The sequence below is a fragment of the Daucus carota genome, chromosome 1 (assembly GCF_001625215.2).
Source record: "Daucus carota subsp. sativus chromosome 1, DH1 v3.0, whole genome shotgun sequence".
Taxonomy (NCBI): Eukaryota; Viridiplantae; Streptophyta; class Magnoliopsida; order Apiales; family Apiaceae; genus Daucus; species Daucus carota.
In genome coordinates, this window is record NC_030381.2 from 21,371,039 (window position 1) to 21,390,412 (window position 19,374).

A 19,374-nucleotide genomic window follows, 5' to 3' on the forward strand; every position below is an offset into this window, starting at 1 on the left:
TTTGACAAATCTCTAGTATTCTACAAAGTACCAATGATTGTTTCATATCTTTCAGGTACAGTAACAAAAATATTTTGAACACTCCTTGATTCTTAAATTCTGATCCTAGAAATCATACCATATTAGCAAATAACAAGAAGTCTATAAGAATATTCTTTAATCATCTCAGAATCCATCATTTATATTCCCATATTTCCTTCGAAGACTTTATAGACATGATACTTGCGAAGATGTTTGTTGAAATAGTTGCAAATAAACATGCTTTTGTCATGAACTTTTTCATCTTCAATTCAATATTTGCGTTAGGTTCTACCATGGTAGGATTTCCAGGTAGGCTAATGTCAATTTCTTCCTTCACATCCCAAAGACCTAGTGCTTCCAAATGTCTCCATACGTACCACTCAGTATCAAATACTTCGAAAGCAAATTTTGTAAAACTGTTGTTCTCGATTTCCATAAATTGATTGTAAGCAAGATTTTGAATTTGAGTTATGGTTTAGGGTTATGTTTTTGAGCTATGGTTATAGGATATGAGTCATGGTGTTTCAAAGGCGTCTCAAGAAGAGAGCTCTGAGACCATTTATAGGTTTATGGGTGGGTGGGAGAAGAAATATATAACATAAACTATATTTTATTATAAGCAAGTGGGTGGGCTTTATTTTAGCCATAAGACATCTTATCTCCTAAGAAACTACAACTATAATTCCAAAACTAATCCTAAACTAATCCCTATTGTTTTGGTCAACATTAACCAATTTTAAATCTGAAATTCAAATCATAATTTTAACACCCCTTTCCACTCTACATTTTCCTCCCGTGTGCTTTGTTTTATTTCTTATGCCACAAACAGCCAATTGATGCTCAAAGCCCTGTGAACCTGAGAGGACTTCTGATACTTGAATTAGATGATGCCTAACACCAGGTTGTTGCACAATTCTCCAGCACGAGTAACAAAACCTTTCTCTTGCTTAGCTTGAAAACTTCTACGTGAGCTCATCTTTTGTGTAGCAAGCTCAATCATTTCCTCGAAATTTTGAAACTTGCGAATGTTTTCTTTTCTTGTACAGAAATATATGTTGCTGCACTACATGGATCAAATCATTGCAGGCTCCAGCACTTTCCTCTTTCATTCTACAATATCAACCAACTGATCCTCCAAGTCGCACAAATACCACAACCTCAACACACACAGTTCAAAAAGCCACATATTCAACAAAGAAGAGCTCAACTTACCACATCAAACAGACATTCTGAACATGCACACTGGATGTAATGCAGAGATACACATTGTAACATGTTTCTATAAAACAACTGCATATCTGAAACACAAATTTGGATAATAGGATCTATAATATCCATATTTCCTCAAAAAAACTAAAGGTGAGCGAATGGCCAACAGTAAGCTGAATATGCGTTAATCTAATCATGCAAACTGTCTTAATTTAATCACAACTCCATGCCCAGTGTCGTGTGCGCATATTGCATGGTACGATACCAATTTGAAAACTGAAACCATTAGTCATACCTTGCTTGAAATTTAGCTGTGGAGATATATTTACCAACTTCTCGATTTTATTTCGAGGTACCCGTTTCTCCTTCACTAATCTTTGCCTTGTCCTGGATATAAAATAAAATAAATTAATGCAGCTATCAGCATTTACGTTTCTTACAAATTATTAAAAAATAGATCAGTGATTTCATTTATCAAGATGAACATATGAAGCAGACTACAAGACGTTGATTTGAACAATTCTTAACTGGTGCTCAAATTTGATAATATTTATGACAAATTTTTCCATAGCCCAAAGCACTTCGGTATCGGTCTCAGCAGTAAGCAACTCCATGGTTCTCTCTCTAAATTCTGGAGTGCTGTTCTGAACATGTAATACCTAACAAAACATTGCATGGTTTGAAACCAAAATAAAAATAAAAATCAAGGATTAAATAATAAGTAATGAAACAAATTGTTATAGGTGATTAAAAAAGAGTTTCAATTGCAGAACAGATCATCCTTTTGCTGTTGTTATTTAAGAGATCTGAATTATGTTCCCAGCTATAGAGAGTCTTGCAGCTAGTTCAACATTTTTTGTGGGCAACACAAACATCAGTGGAAAAAGTTTGTCGGAAAAAACTGAGTAGTGTGTGGTAAAGACGTTATAAGGGTTTTGTTTTAATATAACATAGGATTTTGTTTTGTTTTTTTTATTTAATCATTACTTAGCAAAAAAAAACATTTTTGGCATGTTAAGGTGATTTTAGTAACAAAATCAACTTTCCCCAAAGCATTGTATAGTTGCAAAACATTGATGTTAGCTAGTAAAGCTGTGAAAAACTGATTTTAAAGTATGCCACCAATAAAAAAACAGGCATTTTGTCTTGCTCTGCGAGAAGATTGTGCAAAATGTTGTGTCTGTATATAACCTACACTAAGAATCAGTCGACGACTGCTGTCATTATTAGCTTCGTGGGACGTATTAGCATAGTAGGGACAAAATTGCTTTTGGTTAATCATATAGCAGGCAAAGTTGTTCTTCTGGACTCCGACAGGAATAACCATGATTCCATGCTAAACTTGGAATACATGTATATGACATATCTGATTATCCGCTAGGTTAGCAAGATACATGCGAGACAAATTCAGCGAACATGTATCACTGATGATAAGAAAGTGAGACCTACTGCAATTATTTAATAAATAGGTCCAAAGAAATAGAAATTGGAAACCAGGAATCTTATGGGTGGTGCATCAAAAATCAAAGTAATGATGTTTGTTCTGATAAGTTGGGCAAATCCATAGTAACAGGGAGCTAGGCTCTTCACAAAGAGGTAATAACATCGACAAAAACAAAAAATAAAAAAACTTGTGGCATTGTATCCTCAACAGAGTGGCAGACATGCGTTGCAATAATATTTTTGGCATTGAGATGATAACTTGTGACAATTTAATTCCCTATCTTTCTGTCTTGTTACTATGTAGAAAGCGAGAGAAGCCGAAATTTTATACATTGAGGCAAGAAAAACATTATGGAGAAAAATTGAGTATAGCTTAATAGTTTAAATTTACAATTATGTTCTTCATTATGTTGAAGTGCCCACGGTAAGAGTAATTTCAAGTTAAGAAAGTCAACTTAAAAAAGATATACTTGTAAGCATCTAGATACATGTAAATGTTTCAATTAGGATCAAAGGCAACAGCTTCAGTAAAAATTTACCTCATAATAAGTCAATGATTCAAAGGCAGCTGCTCGAGCCTTTGTCCACATTAATTCACTAGCAGGATGGAGGGTGGTTCCAATCTCCCACAATATATGCAATATATCATTTGCTGCTTCTGGGAATACAGCAGCATCCATTGCACCACATCGTAGAAGAAGAGAAACGCTGCGGAGCCATTAACACAAGTTATAATCAAGAGACAGGATGAACAATATATGGCTACAATCGCACATGCGTTCATGCGGATCCTAATTGTTTTCAAATAACTATTTGGCAGGGAAAGATTAGATGCATGCTTTGTGGAATTGCCGATATAAATCAATATTTCAAATCCATTATCCATATGCACTATAAATTTAAGTTCAACATTTTGTAAAATATGGAAGGAAAGGTATTCAGTGTTGCAAAAGTCAGCATAAGGTCCACATGAGCAAGGGGACCTTATAGTACTAATGCATTTTTATAGGCCCAGATTCAACTATGAAGTATACACCTTCGGCAACATCGACTCATCGACATCTTTCTTTTGATTTCGATTTACTTGGATGTATACCAAAAATGATAGAACTAATTTATTAGGTGAAGGTGATTTCATATTTACATAATTGAGCATTTACATTTTACAAGCATATTCAATAACAAAAAAGATTAGCCAGCAATGCATACTACTTAGAGAAAACCAATTTACTAACTACAAAATGTAAGGGATATTCTAGTAGGTACATACATGTTGCCGACATAATGCTTACCCGTGACATATAATAGGATTTTCCAAGTAATTGAGCAAATGCTTTCTTATAACACCCCAAGCAGTATAGAAATCTGGAGTTAAACAGGAAAACAAAAACGGCCAAACGTTATTTATTAATAATTTTAGACTCAAACTAAATAAATTAAGATATATATTGTGGACCAGACTCGATATTCGGACCAAAATAAACTAGTTTTAAGTTTTATGCTGAAATTGAAAGCTCAGACTACACAGTGAAGCCAACAAGAAGCTTCGTAATACTTTTACTCCCTCCAAACCAGTTACGACTCATAATTAGACAATTTCATAGAAATGGCATACAGCAACTACAAATGACCAAAAGAAGCAGAAGCCTGTATCTGTGACAATGTCAAAAATTTAAATTTTACAGTTCCATGTCCATCACATCAAATACAAACTATGACTAATTTAATGCCATCAAGCATAATTACTCAAGTAAATCAAGAAGATCATATTTTAATAAAGTAGTTTAGAGATTATTATTATAGCTGGGAAGAGCATCCGAGACAACACACTTGAGTTCTATACATTTAGTTGACACTCAAGCAACAAAAAAATTATCAGAATATAACTAAAGATGTGCTAATTTAAATCTATTTCAGACGATCATCATTTTGTCCATGTTTCCGCACTGCTGCTAACTATACATAACAAGTGAGTAATGAGACAAGGACCTAAACTCATTTAAGAGCAGAAGAGTAAATTTATAAGAGTTCGTAACACTATACCGATTACATCAGCTTCACAAAGATGGGCAAGACTTAAAAGGCCAATAGTGTGAATTGAAGAATCACGGCTCTCAATGCAAGCCTGTTAGTGTAGATAAAAAGAATCAGAAGACCAAGTATGACATTACATGTCAGTCCAGGGGAATAAAAAAAAGATAAGTGTGAATTACTACAATGACATGTTAACCCACCGATACAGAGAGAATAAGGTCCACGCCTCTATCAGGATCTCTCTTGCAAACATCTCGTATAGAAATTGCCATGCTTATACATATATCTCTTTGAGATGCATACTGGATAAATCGATTCGGGAGTAATACGCTCTAATAACAACAGTCAAAATAACAGATCAACAGCTCAAGAATGATTAAACAGGTAGCGTACAAAAAGAACTAAAGCAAAATATATTATAGACAGGTATGTGAAATCTGTATTAATATACCATTTGTAGTTTCAAATTTCAAGTGCACAACAACATTGATATGCCAGCATAGAAAAATCACTTAGAAATAGGATACACAAGTTTAGGTCTAATATTCTAATTTATATGAATCATCAAATATCACATAACAATATGTAACTGAGAGGCTTTTATTTTTAAAAAATAATATACTAGCTTGTATATGTCAAACGAAGAGTTGTCTCTTTGAGAAGAGATGACAGTAGCTCCACCATTGGAACACAAAACATTGGTTCCGAAATGTGGAGAAACTAATCCAAAATCTTTTGAGAAGCAAACAATAATTAAATAACCGTTCAGATTTAAGCAAGACATGTGCATCCTAGACCTAATCCCCGATAATAGTAACATATTTGAATTAATTATCTGTATTATTGTTTAACTGATGAATACCATAATGGTTTGTATGTCTCAAAAACTGGAAAAAGTGTGTTTTAATAATCTGATTAGCATATTGCAAGAGCAATTAATTATAAGAGCATATAGGATTTAGTATCAGCGAATATGATGATAGTATGCAACAAAACATAATTTACGGTCTTCCCACTTCTGTGTAATACTTGGAAAGTTAATTTTTAGCTGAAGGGCATAAAAAATGATGATTCAACAATAACAACAACAAATCACACTAAAAGTAAAAACTATATTTATATTAGATATCATCAGTCCTTTTCAGATTGGTTACTTTATACATAAACTGAATAGAATGTCAAAAAGACATCATTTACACAAAGACAACTCATTATAAGTTAAAGGTGACAATCTCTATTCACTTCACGCCACATTCTAATGTACGTCAAAAAATGCTTCTGCATTCATATAGAAATGAGATGAAAGAAGCACTACAACTGCATCAAATTTACAAGGAAAACAATGAAATGTTGATAAACTAAACAAATTATCTGAAAGTCTAAAATTACAGCCTCGTGCAATCTTCTCTATTCATTCTTTTTAGTTTTTGGTATGTTACAAAACATGTCGATGATCAATATTTCAAAGCAATTAACAGTTTACAGTTTACACCAATTTATACAGGAACATATGGAATTTTTTATACTGTTAGCATTCTTTTTAGGACCTAGGGACCTCTTAAACTTTGATGAAGGGCAGCTCTGCCTAGTCAAATCAGTCATTATATGCAACATCAAATGAAAGATTATGAGCTTCTCAGATACATGTATATTTTATTTTTGAAATATCTTTCTTTTATTTTTTTACAAATAAAACTGAGATTCTTTGTACCCAAATCCCAATAAAATGCCATATAACATATAGAATAGCACAATAGAAATAATAACCACATGTGTGGCTAGATGCTTGTGCATCCCTCAAGCACCTAGGTCCACCAAAGCAACTAAAAGAAGACTTCAAGATACAAAAGTAATAAGATATGGAGCAATAAGAATCCACCTGCAAACTCCCAAATACACGATCATTGATCTCCCATGTCTTGCAAAGTACACGTGTGGCAGTAGCATACAGCACACTTTAACACATGAAGAAAATAAGAAACTAAGTTATAACACCTTACATGATAAAATGCAATCAAAAAAATTAATGATACTAGCAATCAGTAATATAAAAAAGACTGCACTCATCCTAATATTATCACAGTATATATATTTATATATGCGAGGGAGGGAGAGTGTGTGTGTGTGTGTGTGTGTGAGAGAGAGAGAGAGAGAGAGAGAGAGAGAGAGAGAAGGGGAGGGGGGGTTTCTAGAGAGCTCATATTAGTTCGGAGACTCTAAGACCTATGTAGCAACCATCAGATTGTTAATTATTGCAAGCGGTGTAGATTTTGATGTGATGACACATGTACATCACTTCACCCACAAAACCTCATATATCTCTCACTTAAGCCAAACTGATCCAGAACTTACAATATCAAAATAATTAAAAATTAAAAGATATAATTTTACGAACATGTAGAAAAATGTACATGAATAGGAAGTTTACATAATTTTAGATATTTTTATAGTGTGGAACAAATTTAAGCAATGTTATAAAATGCAGAACACATGTAATAGATAATATTTTAAATAATAGAGTGCAGAACATATTGCATAACGGATTGCAGGCATATTGTATAATATAATAAAAACTAGTTGAATAAGCCGCGCTTCGTAGCACCTAATAACTTTATCTAAATTTCTTGAAAAATGAAAATTATATTTAAAAAATTTTAGATTATGTAAATAATTACAAAATTATAAAAAGTCGTAACAATATTTTATAAAATTAAACATTAGATTAACAACCGGATTATTATATAGTACTTGAATTGTATACATTTGGTGACGGGGCCGCGTCACGCACTTGAATGCTCCTGTAAAGTATAGTTTTAGAACTTATTTTTAAGATTTTCGTTTTCTATAATAAAAATTTAACATTTAGATTTTTATTTAGAAAAAGAAAATTTTAAAAATAACTTATAGAACTATATTTTATAGAAGCATCAAAGTGTGTGCCGAGCAGTGAAGAAAAACATATAGAAATGAGTGGGACGGAGGGAGTAAAATATTCACATATTTTTTAATACGTACCTGTACACTTTCTCACGTAGAAAAGCGCAACATTCAAAATCGAAATGAATTCGAATGAACCAAATCTACTAAAAATATTCTTTAACTTGAATTTAATAAAAAATATACTCCCTCTGTCCCAACCATTTATTTACATTGCCTTTTTGAAATGAACCTTTCAATTCTTTGCATTTCACTAAGCAAATATAGTAAATTTTATAATATAACAATTAACTACATCCACTTATTTTCCTCCACTACCCTCACTTTATACATTAATTGTCCACTTTACTCACTTTTCTTTCTCTTTTCCACTATTTTATACATTTACTACACTCACTTTATACATTGAACATCCACTTTACTCACTTTTCTTTCTCTTTTCCATTACTTTAAACATTCTTCTTAATTTCATGTGCCCAACCCATTTATAAACAAATGGGAGGAATGGGGGGAGTATAATATTACTTACAAATAAATTTGAAAAGTTGTTTATTTTTTATTGTTGACTTATATCTAACCTAATTTTTTATTAAAAAGAAAGAATGATGATTGTTTAACAATTTCATAATTTAATATTATAATATACATCATCATTAAATGTTTTATTAATGAATAAAATGTGAATTTATATTATTGACATATTAATGAATAAATTCTATTATTCTAATACTTAACACGCTCCTCTGATGCATCGCTCTCGTTGAAGATATTCATGTGCTCACTCGTTGATTCTTATAGCTCATGTCTACATCCCACTAATGATATTTTATCATTTATTTTATCTACTTCATCTATTTTAATATTTTATTTATTTTCAATATATATAAAAAAATATTTAATATAAATATCTAATTTTAATAGTTAATACACACCCTTTTTTGCGAAACATTTTCTTGTTAAGCACGGTTTTTCTCGAATAATCAGTTGTCTTGTTATTTTTGAGCCGCCTTCTTAAATACTTCCTTCCAAATAAATTGCTCTCTCATTAGTTTTAGCCTTTCTTCTCGTTAAAAATGTATTCGGAATAAACTGCTCACTCATTCTTTCTCATATCTCACATAAACAAGCTGTTAAAGAAATTATGTATATATAATTATTATTATACAAATATTAATTTCTAATAGCTCTTGTCCGGTGAACCGCCTTCTTCTTAAACACGTTCCTTTGAAATGCGCACACTCATCGCTCTTTATATCTTATGTCTACATCTTATTGAAGTACTTAATCTATATTAATCTATTGTAATAATTTTTTAATTTTCAAAATATAAAACATAAATATCAAATTCTAGTATTTAACATGCTCCCTTTCCAGCGAATCTCCTTCTTGTTAAACAAGTCTTTTCAAATAAGTCACTATCTCATTCTTAAGCCGTCTTGTTAAATATGTTTCTGACCACTCTCTTATTATTTTTATTCCATTGTTAAACGCATTTATTCTAAATAAGCACAAGCATGTATCTCGTTATTTCTCATACCTCAGGTCATATCTCACATCAACAACCCACTAAACAAATTTTATCGTATATTTAATTCTCCCTCCATCCCTATCATTTCTATATGTTCTTTTCCACCACTCGGCACACAATTTAATACTCCTATAAAGTATAGTTTATAACTTATTTTTAAAATTTTCAGTTCGTGAACAAAATTTTAGATATTAATTTTTATTCAGAAAAAGAAAATCTTGAATATAAGTTATAAAACTATGAGCCTGTTTGTCCCAGCTTTAAGCTGGGGCTTAAAGTTGTTACCTCTGTGTAATAAGTCAGAAGCCTCCTTAAAGAAATAAGCCATAAGCTGACTTAAGGCCATAAGTTAGTTTGAGGTACTTTTTATAGTGACTTGATTTTTTTGAACTTTTTTTTAATAAAAATTACACATATGTCATAAGTTACTCATAAAACACTTTTATTTTTATTATTATATTTTTAATGACCCGTAAGCCGTTAATAAGTCAAAATTACCCAAACAGATATTTTAAACTCCTATCTTATCATATAAGTCACGTTAAGTTATACACGTCAAGTCATAAGCCATAAGCTCAACCAAATGGGCTCTATATTTTAAAGGAGCATTAAAATGCGTGTCGCGTCCCCGTACCCCGATGTATACAATTGAAGGGGACTGATGGAGTATATTTTAAATTATTGTAAATTTTTATATATACAATTTTAAAGATTAATTTAATATAACTTATCACTAATTTGGATTGTCATAAATAATATTTTTATTATTACAACACTTTGCAAAAAAATATTTTTATTATATCTCGTTAACTTTAATAAGAATGGTATTCGTGTAATAGTTTCTAGTTTTTATATTCATGTAATAGTTTACTTTTTTATTTTCTAAAAATAAGAATTGTGGTTATATTTCTATAAATAAGAACATATTTTTTCGAATATGTCGCTCTCGCATTAATTATGGTCATATTTATAAGTTTCTTCCCAAAAGACCACTCTCTTATTATTTTTTAAGTCTTCTTCTCATTAAACATCTCACGTTTTTAGTCATCTTGTTTAATACGTTTCTTCAGAAAAACCACTCTCCTATATTTTTCGAGTCATCATCTCCTTGAAATAAGAATTATATTTATTTTTCTTCAAATAAGTATTACTCCCTCTGTCCCAATGAATTGTATACGTTACTTTTTGGCACTCTTTTTAAGACTCCTCTAAAATATAGTTCCATATTATTATTTTTAAAAAAATCTAAATAAAATTTGATGTTCAAATTTTTATTCAAAAAAAATTAAAAATAAAATATTATGGAACTATACTTTATGGGGGCCTCGAAATGCGTGCAACTAGTGAACGTATAATTCCCATTGAGACAGAGAGAGTATAGAATTGGTTGAAATAAAATTTGTATTACTTTAATTTGTTACTCCCTCCGTCCCGGTGGGATGTATACATTCACTGTTTGCACGCATTTTGAGGCTCCTACAAAGTATAGTTCCATAATATTTTTGAAAAACTTTTCTTTTTTTAAATAAAAGTTTTAACATCAAACTTTTATTTAATGAAAAAAATTTAAAAAAAATATCATGGAACTACAATTTATAAAAAAAATTAAAAGCGTGTAATGTATACAATTGAATGGGACGGAGGGAGTACTCTTTAATACTCCCTCCGTCCCAGTCATTTGTTTACGTATGGTTTGGGCACGGAGGTTAACAAATATGTATAAAGTAGTGGAAAAGAGAAAGAAAAGTGGGTGAAGTGGTGAGACTCATTGATTTTTAATGTATAAAAGGTAGATAGTGGAGTAAAAGTAGTGTGAAAAGGGAAGAAAAGTGGTAAAGTGGTGGGACACATTGACTATTTTTGGTTAGTTTTGAAATGTAAAGAATTGGATGGGACACCCCAAAAAAGAAGCTGTAAAGAAATGGTTGGGATAGATGGAGCAAGTATTATATTCCATTTATGTTCTCTAAACTTATAGCTATTAGTTAAAAAATGAGAATCATATTCCTTCTATAATTCCTATTTGTTACCATTTATTATACTAATTATAGTCGAAAATACAAATTGCATTTCTTTATGATTATACCGCCATGTATTCCCCGCATAATTTTTGGCTTGATTTAAATACCATCATTTTTATATCGATATGGATTGAGTTTTTTCCTTATACAGTTTGCTCCTTCTGCGATTAGAAAGCTATTTGGGTGGAGATTGTTCTGTAGTTCATTCTCCCCATATTGATATTGCTACTTTTGTTTGAATCGAGTTCTATACTGCATCATTATTTTAGTGAAGACGCCTAAATTTGAGAAGAATCTTAAAAGTTTTAGAAGAAACTGAAAATTATGGAGAATTTAAAATATTTCTAAAATATAAAAGTGTCTCTTAATGTTGAGAATTTGCTGAAGGTGGAAGGCGTGAAGAGGAAAAAGAATTTGTTATTGTTCTATGACAAAGTAAATAAATCCAAAAGAAGATGAGTAATTGGCATATGTGTTTGTGTGTGTATATGTTTATATATGTCTATATATAATTTGTATCTATATAATATATATATACATACATGACAACGTGCAGCAAAGAGTAACAGTAGTCTACAGCATACAAAACGTAAAACATGGATTATAATGTATAGAAAAATATATTCAGGCACACAATATTTTGTAGGGCAATTATTAATCATTAAAGGTTGGTGTATCCAATAAGAACGTCTGAAGTGGTATGCATTGTTAATCATGTAAAAAGGGATCAATGATGATAATGCAGTAAACTATTGTCATAATTCTAACAATTTTCATCTTTGCTCACAGCCAGAAGGTTGTTAAAATTAGCTATATGGACTGCATTGATAACAGTTTACTTCATACTTTTACTAGAAAAGTCAGCCTATAAATACATCACCAGTTGTATATTTATTTCATGTTTTGCTAGATGATAAAATGGAACTCTTTCCACCAAATATCTTTCTCTCTTGTTTGTTAGTTACTTCCTCTCTCCATGACTACTTTCTTTGCAAGTTAGCTTCTCTCTCTACTGTTCTTCATCTTTCTAATTATCAGTGCTATTCTCTGATATTCCTAGTCCTAGACTTGTAAATCTACTCTTTCTATCACAAAAAACACAAACACATTTACATTTCTAAAGTAAGGAATCCTAGTTCCTGACAGACATCTAAAGAAGTGGATGGGTGCAAAAGATATTAATGGGACTAAAATAGCAGTATACATCACATAAATTTATGCCTCGTAATTTTGAAAATAACTTACGGTTTCGTGTCATTCTGAAGCATCGGCAATATAGTCTGAACAACAAGTGGAACCATTGCAGGATGCGAAGCAAGCGATGGAAGTATCCCCAAAAGCTTTAGCTGCCACCGTAGATGTAAAAAGTCATATTATAACAGCTTCCAAAATGACAACTTATAACTAGTTTCCCTAAAAACACCTGTAAAATGAGCATTATATATCTCACCAGTATCTGATGGAAGTCTCGATCTTTAGCACAGTTTATGTTATTATAGAATAAGATGACTAGTAGCAGTGGTACACCAAGTTTAGGGTTCATGTCGCCAGAAACAGCCAATAGATCTACAGCTGAAGCACCCATGGCACGATGCAGGACAAGAACACTCATTATAGCACTAAGATATGGTGCCATCTCTACAAAGGACAAAAAGAGATACAAAAAGAGTGACCAGAACAAATCAGCAACATGACTGGCTCTAGGAAAATGTCTATCAAAAAGAATAAAAATGTGCATCTACCCTTGAGCAAGATGCTCTCAGACTGGGAGATGGGTACGGAAGACTTCTGTTTTTCAATGACCCCAAGTGCATACTCTGCCATCATGTCAGTCCATCTCTTTGGTAACTGATATGTTCCTTTCATATTAATTTCACCATTCGTCATAACTAAGTTGGATGAAGCATATGACAAAAATTGATCCTATAAATTACAGCAAATCAAACTAATTGTTTAGTATCAAGTGATATAGGTAACTAAAACATATAAAATGATTAAATGATAATATACCTGATACCATATATGCAGCAGAAGCCTGTAAAAGATATGCTCAGGTCTGCTAATGGGTGGTTTTTTCCTTCTAATGCCTTGATCTTTGGCTTGTGTAACCAACAAGTTTGTTGCGGACTTATACAACATGGAAAGCAAATTTGTTGCTGCTTGTTTAACAGATATTGAAGGGGAGGACATGAGGTTCATGAGAGGAAATATGAAAAGAAGTTCTTCAACCACACATTCAGTAACAAGATTACCTGCAAGGGCAAGCACGTCATTTAAATTTGTACTGAAAAGTTATCAATATGAACATCATAAGCAAATTATACAGCAGCTATAGTTATTACTACAATAGTAACAACAATAATGAAATCAATAAAAAGATCTACAAGGACAAACTATATAGACCGTTCTTCATCAAAAACAAATAAGTATACACACTATGAGATACTGAAAGAGTCATTTAGATCCGTTTGAGTGTTAGATAAGATTTCCAGTTCAGTTTGAATAATTCCTAATATTTAGGAACGTGTTTAGTTGTTCGTTTTCTATTCAGTACGTGTTTAGTGCTTTGTTTTCCTTAGTTGCAGTTATCACGTTTGATAAGTGAGCTATTATTTCTCATTCTGTTTTGTAGAAGGATATATGTAGGCCAGGTTATTCACTAATAAAGATTACAGATTCCCAGAATTGCTTTAATTGTTTTTCAGTTCTTAACTGATACAACGTCTTCTCTTTCTGCAGCTCATGCACAATTCTTTTGCATCATGATGTTGTTAAAACTTAAAAGTTAAAATTAACTGTGTAGTTGATTAATTAATTCCATTTCAGATACAGATCAAAACACAGGCAAAGTAACAACACTGCCAAGGCGCTCTTTGACAAAGTGACGACCTTAAAATCTTGTACAGAACCCGGTTAGACCACCCCAAATGTCTCCGCTGGGGCCATATATGCCTAATAATTCCCAATGAGAGTTTACAGTTTTAAAGTCAATTATCAAAAGAGAGGGCTACTAGACGTAAATCAGATCCAAGTATTCCAGTCTGCGGGCTTTATAAACACAAAAACATGGATACTATGCATATATAAATACAGTTTTTGTAGAATGAGAAGTGAAATCTAAATGGGGTTAATTTTCAACTAAGTCAGTTATGTCGTTTATATATCAGTGATACACTGCTAAATTTTCGGTCTCATTCGACACAAAATTAGTTACACTATATAAATTAAATATAAATTTTGCATTAAATTAAAAATTCTGTGTTGGATTTTATGGCATGTATTATGACTTAACATGGACTTGTCCATAAGTTAAGATGATGAAATGAAACAGAATCAAAGTATGAGATGATATCAATAATAAAATGTAAATATCTCACTTGACCCACCCGTTGCTAGGGTGATCACATAAATACATATTTATAACTATATATATTTTTAACTGCATAGCTATGTTGCTTAAAAAATTCCCAAAGTATTTTGATAAATACTAGAGACAATTATCAAAGTACTCGAAGTGGTTTCGTAGTAAAAAAAAACAAACGGTTAATTTTTGATAAACGATTAAGTAAAGAGGTATGAATAGCGATGTGGGTAAAATGATATATATTTAATATTTGGTTTACAGTGGCTTAAATGAGTCCCCGATGAGATGGGTGGGTCAAGCGGGGTCGTGCCTAAGGGTGTGCGGGCTGTTCGACGGAACAGGGCCCATATTTTTTAGGGGCACAAGTATGTATTGTTTGAATTGAAAAAAAATATTATCTTAGCAAAATTAAAAAATATTATATTAGTCTTAATGATAAAGTAATTTATAATTTTTTTAAAATAAAATTAATAAGAAAAATATGTAATGAGAATATTAATCTATTTGATTAGTAATTTAGACTACTGATTTTAATAATTAAATACAATGGTCAATACTAATTTTCGTTTAGACAACTTGTACATTATATTATTTTTAATAATTTAATTTTTGAATATCTAATTTATTTTAAATTAGGTTTCTATTTAATATTTATATATTCAATGAAAAAGTTAAATTAGAATTAATTAATTAATCAGTTAGTTAAAGTTTTACATCAAATTTTAATATATTTTACATTTAAATTAGTTTTTGTATGATTATTATTTTTTATAATTATTATAGCTTACTATTTTTGTACTTGTTTTTCCAGTTTTTTAATTTTTTTATAATTATGTTAAAATAAAAAAAAAAATTATTGTTATTATTTTATATAATACTATTATCTTTTTGTTGTTGGGGCACATATTTTAATTTTGCACAGGGCACTTGGAATCTCAGGCACGGCCCTGGGGTCAAGTGAGATACTTTGACGCAACGAGTGGCCAGTTTGATATAAAACCTTTATTTCTTTTTTATTTTATCACTATTTGCTATATAGACGAGTAAACGTCAAGTCTCAATCAAATCTATGTCATGAAATTCAAAAGAAAATACTTATTTTAGCGCCGACTTTATGTTAATTTAACAAAGTGTAACTAATTTTGTGACAAATGATTCAAGTGAGACAAAAAATTTGTTGGTGTTCACTTGATATATTAGAACGAGATGAATGAGTTGCTTGACAATTAACCCATTCTAAAAGTTGACCCGGCATGCACTTTGTAGAAACAGCAATAAAAATGCCACTGTATCGGTCCAGTTTCCAGAAATATAGCAGGCTATTTCTAATTTATGAATAACATTAATCAGCTAAATGCCAATTCTACGATATGTGAAGCAGACTTATATGGCAAAAATAACACTTATCGAAAGGTGCAAATCATACCCTTTTCACCTTTCCATTTCAAGAGAAGCAAAAGCATTCGGAGTATGGAGAGTTGTTTGTGCTCAAACTCTTCCTGAACAAGAGCAATAAATAATGATAATACCACAGACGAAAATTCAGGTATATAACTCAAACTAAGATCGTTCTGGACAGTTACTAGACGCCTTGACATTTCAATCACAGCTTCACTCCTACAGGAACCCTTGTCAAGATATATATTCAGTGAAAAGATGGTTTCGAGAAGTTCCACACATTGTAGCTGGGTCTCATGAACAAGCTGCAGAGGATAATAAAATTAACCATTACAGTGACATAACATAAACTTGGAACCAATTCCCAAAGTTCCTAGGAAGTAAGATAAAGGTAAATATGCGAAACAATAGCCAGAGGCATACCAATCCTATCTCAACCAGCTGCCGCAAAACCACAATAAACATATTCACCATGTGTTCCAAAACGTAAGAAACATTTTCCTGCAAAAAGTAGAACAAGAGCAACACGCATCGACAAGCTGCAACTCAGATAGCATGCAATTTGACAATTCAGCAATAACTCAACTTAACACTGAAGGCGATTAATAAATTTACCGAATAAGTTCACTTACTTCTTCATTTTTGCTAGGACAAAATCTGAGACATTTAACTAGCAGCTTCATAACAGGCAGAGCGTCCAGAGGATATGAACAGCAAAGAGATGCCACAGACGAAACCAGACTTCGACAACAGGAATTAAAATCGGACATTCTTATGGTCATAAAGTTGAAAAAGGAGCTTAAAAAATCACAAACTTTAAGCATTCCAATACTCTTGTTGGACACCATAAACAAAACAACTTGTTTGACAAGTTCCGATTGAACCTCTGGCCTGCAACAAAGTATCTGCAAAAACTAGCAATATAAGCAAAAATACAAATTGCGAGAAAACAAAACAAATGAGTGAGTTGAGTAGATGTATAGCTGAGTGTACCTTGACAAAAGGATGAGCATTGGAAGACGAAAAGCGAAACGAATGAGGATGATTCCGGAAGCCTAAGCGAACGAGAAAGCCTAAAGCCTTGACAAACACATCAACAAAACGTGATTGGGAGGCTTCTAAGGCTGATTGGAGCTCCATCAAAGCATCAGACAATTTGAATTTCTCCTGGATCACGAGACGACACAATTGGCGTACGGACTGATCGACGACGGCGGGGGAAGAGGAGAGAAGACATTGAGCGATTGCTTCTCTTCCGGCGTCAATCAGGTGGGGCGGAGAGGATCGGAACTTGTCGAAAATGGATATAACGGCGTAGGATTGAATAGAGGGTTGGGGAACTCGAGTTCTCTCCAGTAATGGAGTGTAGGAGTCCATTGACACCCGCTCAGTGATGCGCAGTATTCGATTATCAACAAGAAGAAGAAGAACTAGTATGGACTTGCCTTCAATTCCCCTATTTCGGCTCTGTCTAGCAGATATATTTAAAAGTTAAAACAGGTTAAATTACATTTTAGTCATTTAACTGATCGAAAACTTGCAATTGGGTCATCCAACTCAGAACTTATCCAGTTATATTTAAAACTGCTCATGTCAAATAAAAAAAAGCTACGCTTAATATTTATTTTTGAAAAATTTTACAGGAACCTATTAATTTATTATTAATAAAAATAGATTTATATTTTTATAATATTAATTTTTAAAGATTGTAGAACTTGTTTTTGAAATATAATGTTTTTTAATATATTTTAAATTTAATTCTAAAAATAATATGCTAATTTTAATGTATTTTAAATTGTTCTTGTATATTTTTTTAGCATAAAAACAATTCGTATCACAATTTCTAATTCCATTAATCATTCTATAGAATTAAATATTTCTAGTTGAACCATGTCATTGAAAATGTTTATAATATTTTAAATCTTATTAATTTTTTCATTAACACAACTAAATATCACACAATTGTTTTAAAATATAATTTATTGGACATTTTTGAAAAAAAGTGTGTCAAGGACCGTTACATTACCTACCCCTCTTTATTGTACTTACCACCTAATTACAGCTAGGTGTAGTGAATTTATTTTATAGTAGCCTTCATTGTAATTGCTTCACAGGAGGACTTTGTGTCAACAGATCTCCTGCTTCTTGAAGCTTCTACATCTTTTTTTGTTGGAGGTACGCCTTTTCAAATCAGATTCTTTACAGAAGATTTTGCATGCGACTGAATCGTATATCATTTTTGTAATATATGTGTAGGTATGAAATCTTGGGGTGGCGTTGTACCGAAGTTTATAAGATTCCTCACTACTGAGGACACTAACTCAGATGAGCTTGTTAGTAAATGATTCAATCAACTAATTTTTTTTATAATTTGCTTGGTGTGTTCATTTGCATTTTCTCCACAAAAATTTTTGCTGGAGATTCTCAGCAGATTGGGTCACCGACTTCAACCCTGTTTTTCTTTGAAATTTCGAAATGGGTATGAGATTCCTGTTGTGTTAAATGTGCACTTGATAGGGAACGATCTTTCAGAGATTGAATACCCAAATATTTTCCACTATATGCAGAGGAATCAGCCTCGAGTCGGTAAATTTCGGATCCGGGTCTGCAAAGTCATATCGTTTTCTTTATTGTTTGCTGAATGATGAGTTTGATTATTTTTCCTAGTTTTCTTTCTTAGTATCTATGAGAAATGGTGGTTTAAAGTTTGTGAATTTCATCAAGGAGGAGAATCCAGTTTTTGATGAGTTGGTAAGTTACGTTTTTGAAATCCCTTTGGTCAAATTTTTGTTAGTACGCTCCTCTTTCCACATGATTGCATGACACTTATTACACTGAGCAGTAGGAGGTCCGAGGCTACATTATTCACTTGGAACTACATCAACAAACATTAAAGTTCGTAAGAAATAACATAATTACAGATTGAATATGTGAGACCGTTCAACATGCGTGCTAACCTTTGGTAGTCCTTTTCAATCTTTCTTCATATCAACAATCTTCATCATCTATAACCTCTACACAAATTATTGACAGGAAATAATTTATACACTGAATAAGGAGTTAGAAGTCTTGTTGAAACAAAAGAATGAAGGTAAGTTACCATCGTGCTCATACAGATCAAAACCATCGTCTTTGACACCACCAACTCGGGCGTACTCTGCAATAATGGAATTTCTATTCATATGAGAACATGAGTGTAGTTATAAACATGAAAGTATAAAGTATAGGCACATACCAGCTTCCTCCAAGTTATGTAATGAATTTGCATGCACCGTAGGCTCATCAAAATTGAGAGTTTGTGGGGTATTCTGAAAAGACTTCTTCATCACGGTCTTCTCAGCATTGGTAGAAGAGCCACCAGCGAAAATAACTGAGCAAAATATATTTACTTCACGTGTATGCATATAGGAATAAAGGAA

General features: G+C 32.0%; 1 protein-coding gene across 1 annotated transcript in view; it reads right to left on the reverse strand.

The window, feature by feature from the left end:
* The window catches only part of LOC108204308 (protein RST1), a 31,876-nt gene extending 14,437 nt beyond the window's left edge, over positions 1–17,439 (reverse strand). The window contains exons 1-15 of the mRNA XM_017373679.2: positions 16,949–17,439; positions 16,588–16,860; positions 16,379–16,456; positions 15,984–16,260; positions 13,204–13,445; positions 12,936–13,116; positions 12,644–12,831; positions 12,439–12,539; positions 6,587–6,662; positions 4,908–5,039; positions 4,717–4,798; positions 3,966–4,038; positions 3,213–3,381; positions 1,759–1,889; positions 1,526–1,617 (exon numbers count right to left, since the gene is read on the reverse strand). Of these exons, the coding sequence (XP_017229168.1) occupies positions 1,526–1,617; positions 1,759–1,889; positions 3,213–3,381; positions 3,966–4,038; positions 4,717–4,798; positions 4,908–5,039; positions 6,587–6,662; positions 12,439–12,539; positions 12,644–12,831; positions 12,936–13,116; positions 13,204–13,445; positions 15,984–16,260; positions 16,379–16,456; positions 16,588–16,860; positions 16,949–17,332 (2,479 nt within the window). The 5' untranslated portion in view covers positions 17,333–17,439. The remainder of the gene's footprint in view (positions 1–1,525; positions 1,618–1,758; positions 1,890–3,212; positions 3,382–3,965; positions 4,039–4,716; positions 4,799–4,907; positions 5,040–6,586; positions 6,663–12,438; positions 12,540–12,643; positions 12,832–12,935; positions 13,117–13,203; positions 13,446–15,983; positions 16,261–16,378; positions 16,457–16,587; positions 16,861–16,948) is intronic.
* Between the last annotated feature and the right edge of the window lie 1,935 nt (positions 17,440–19,374).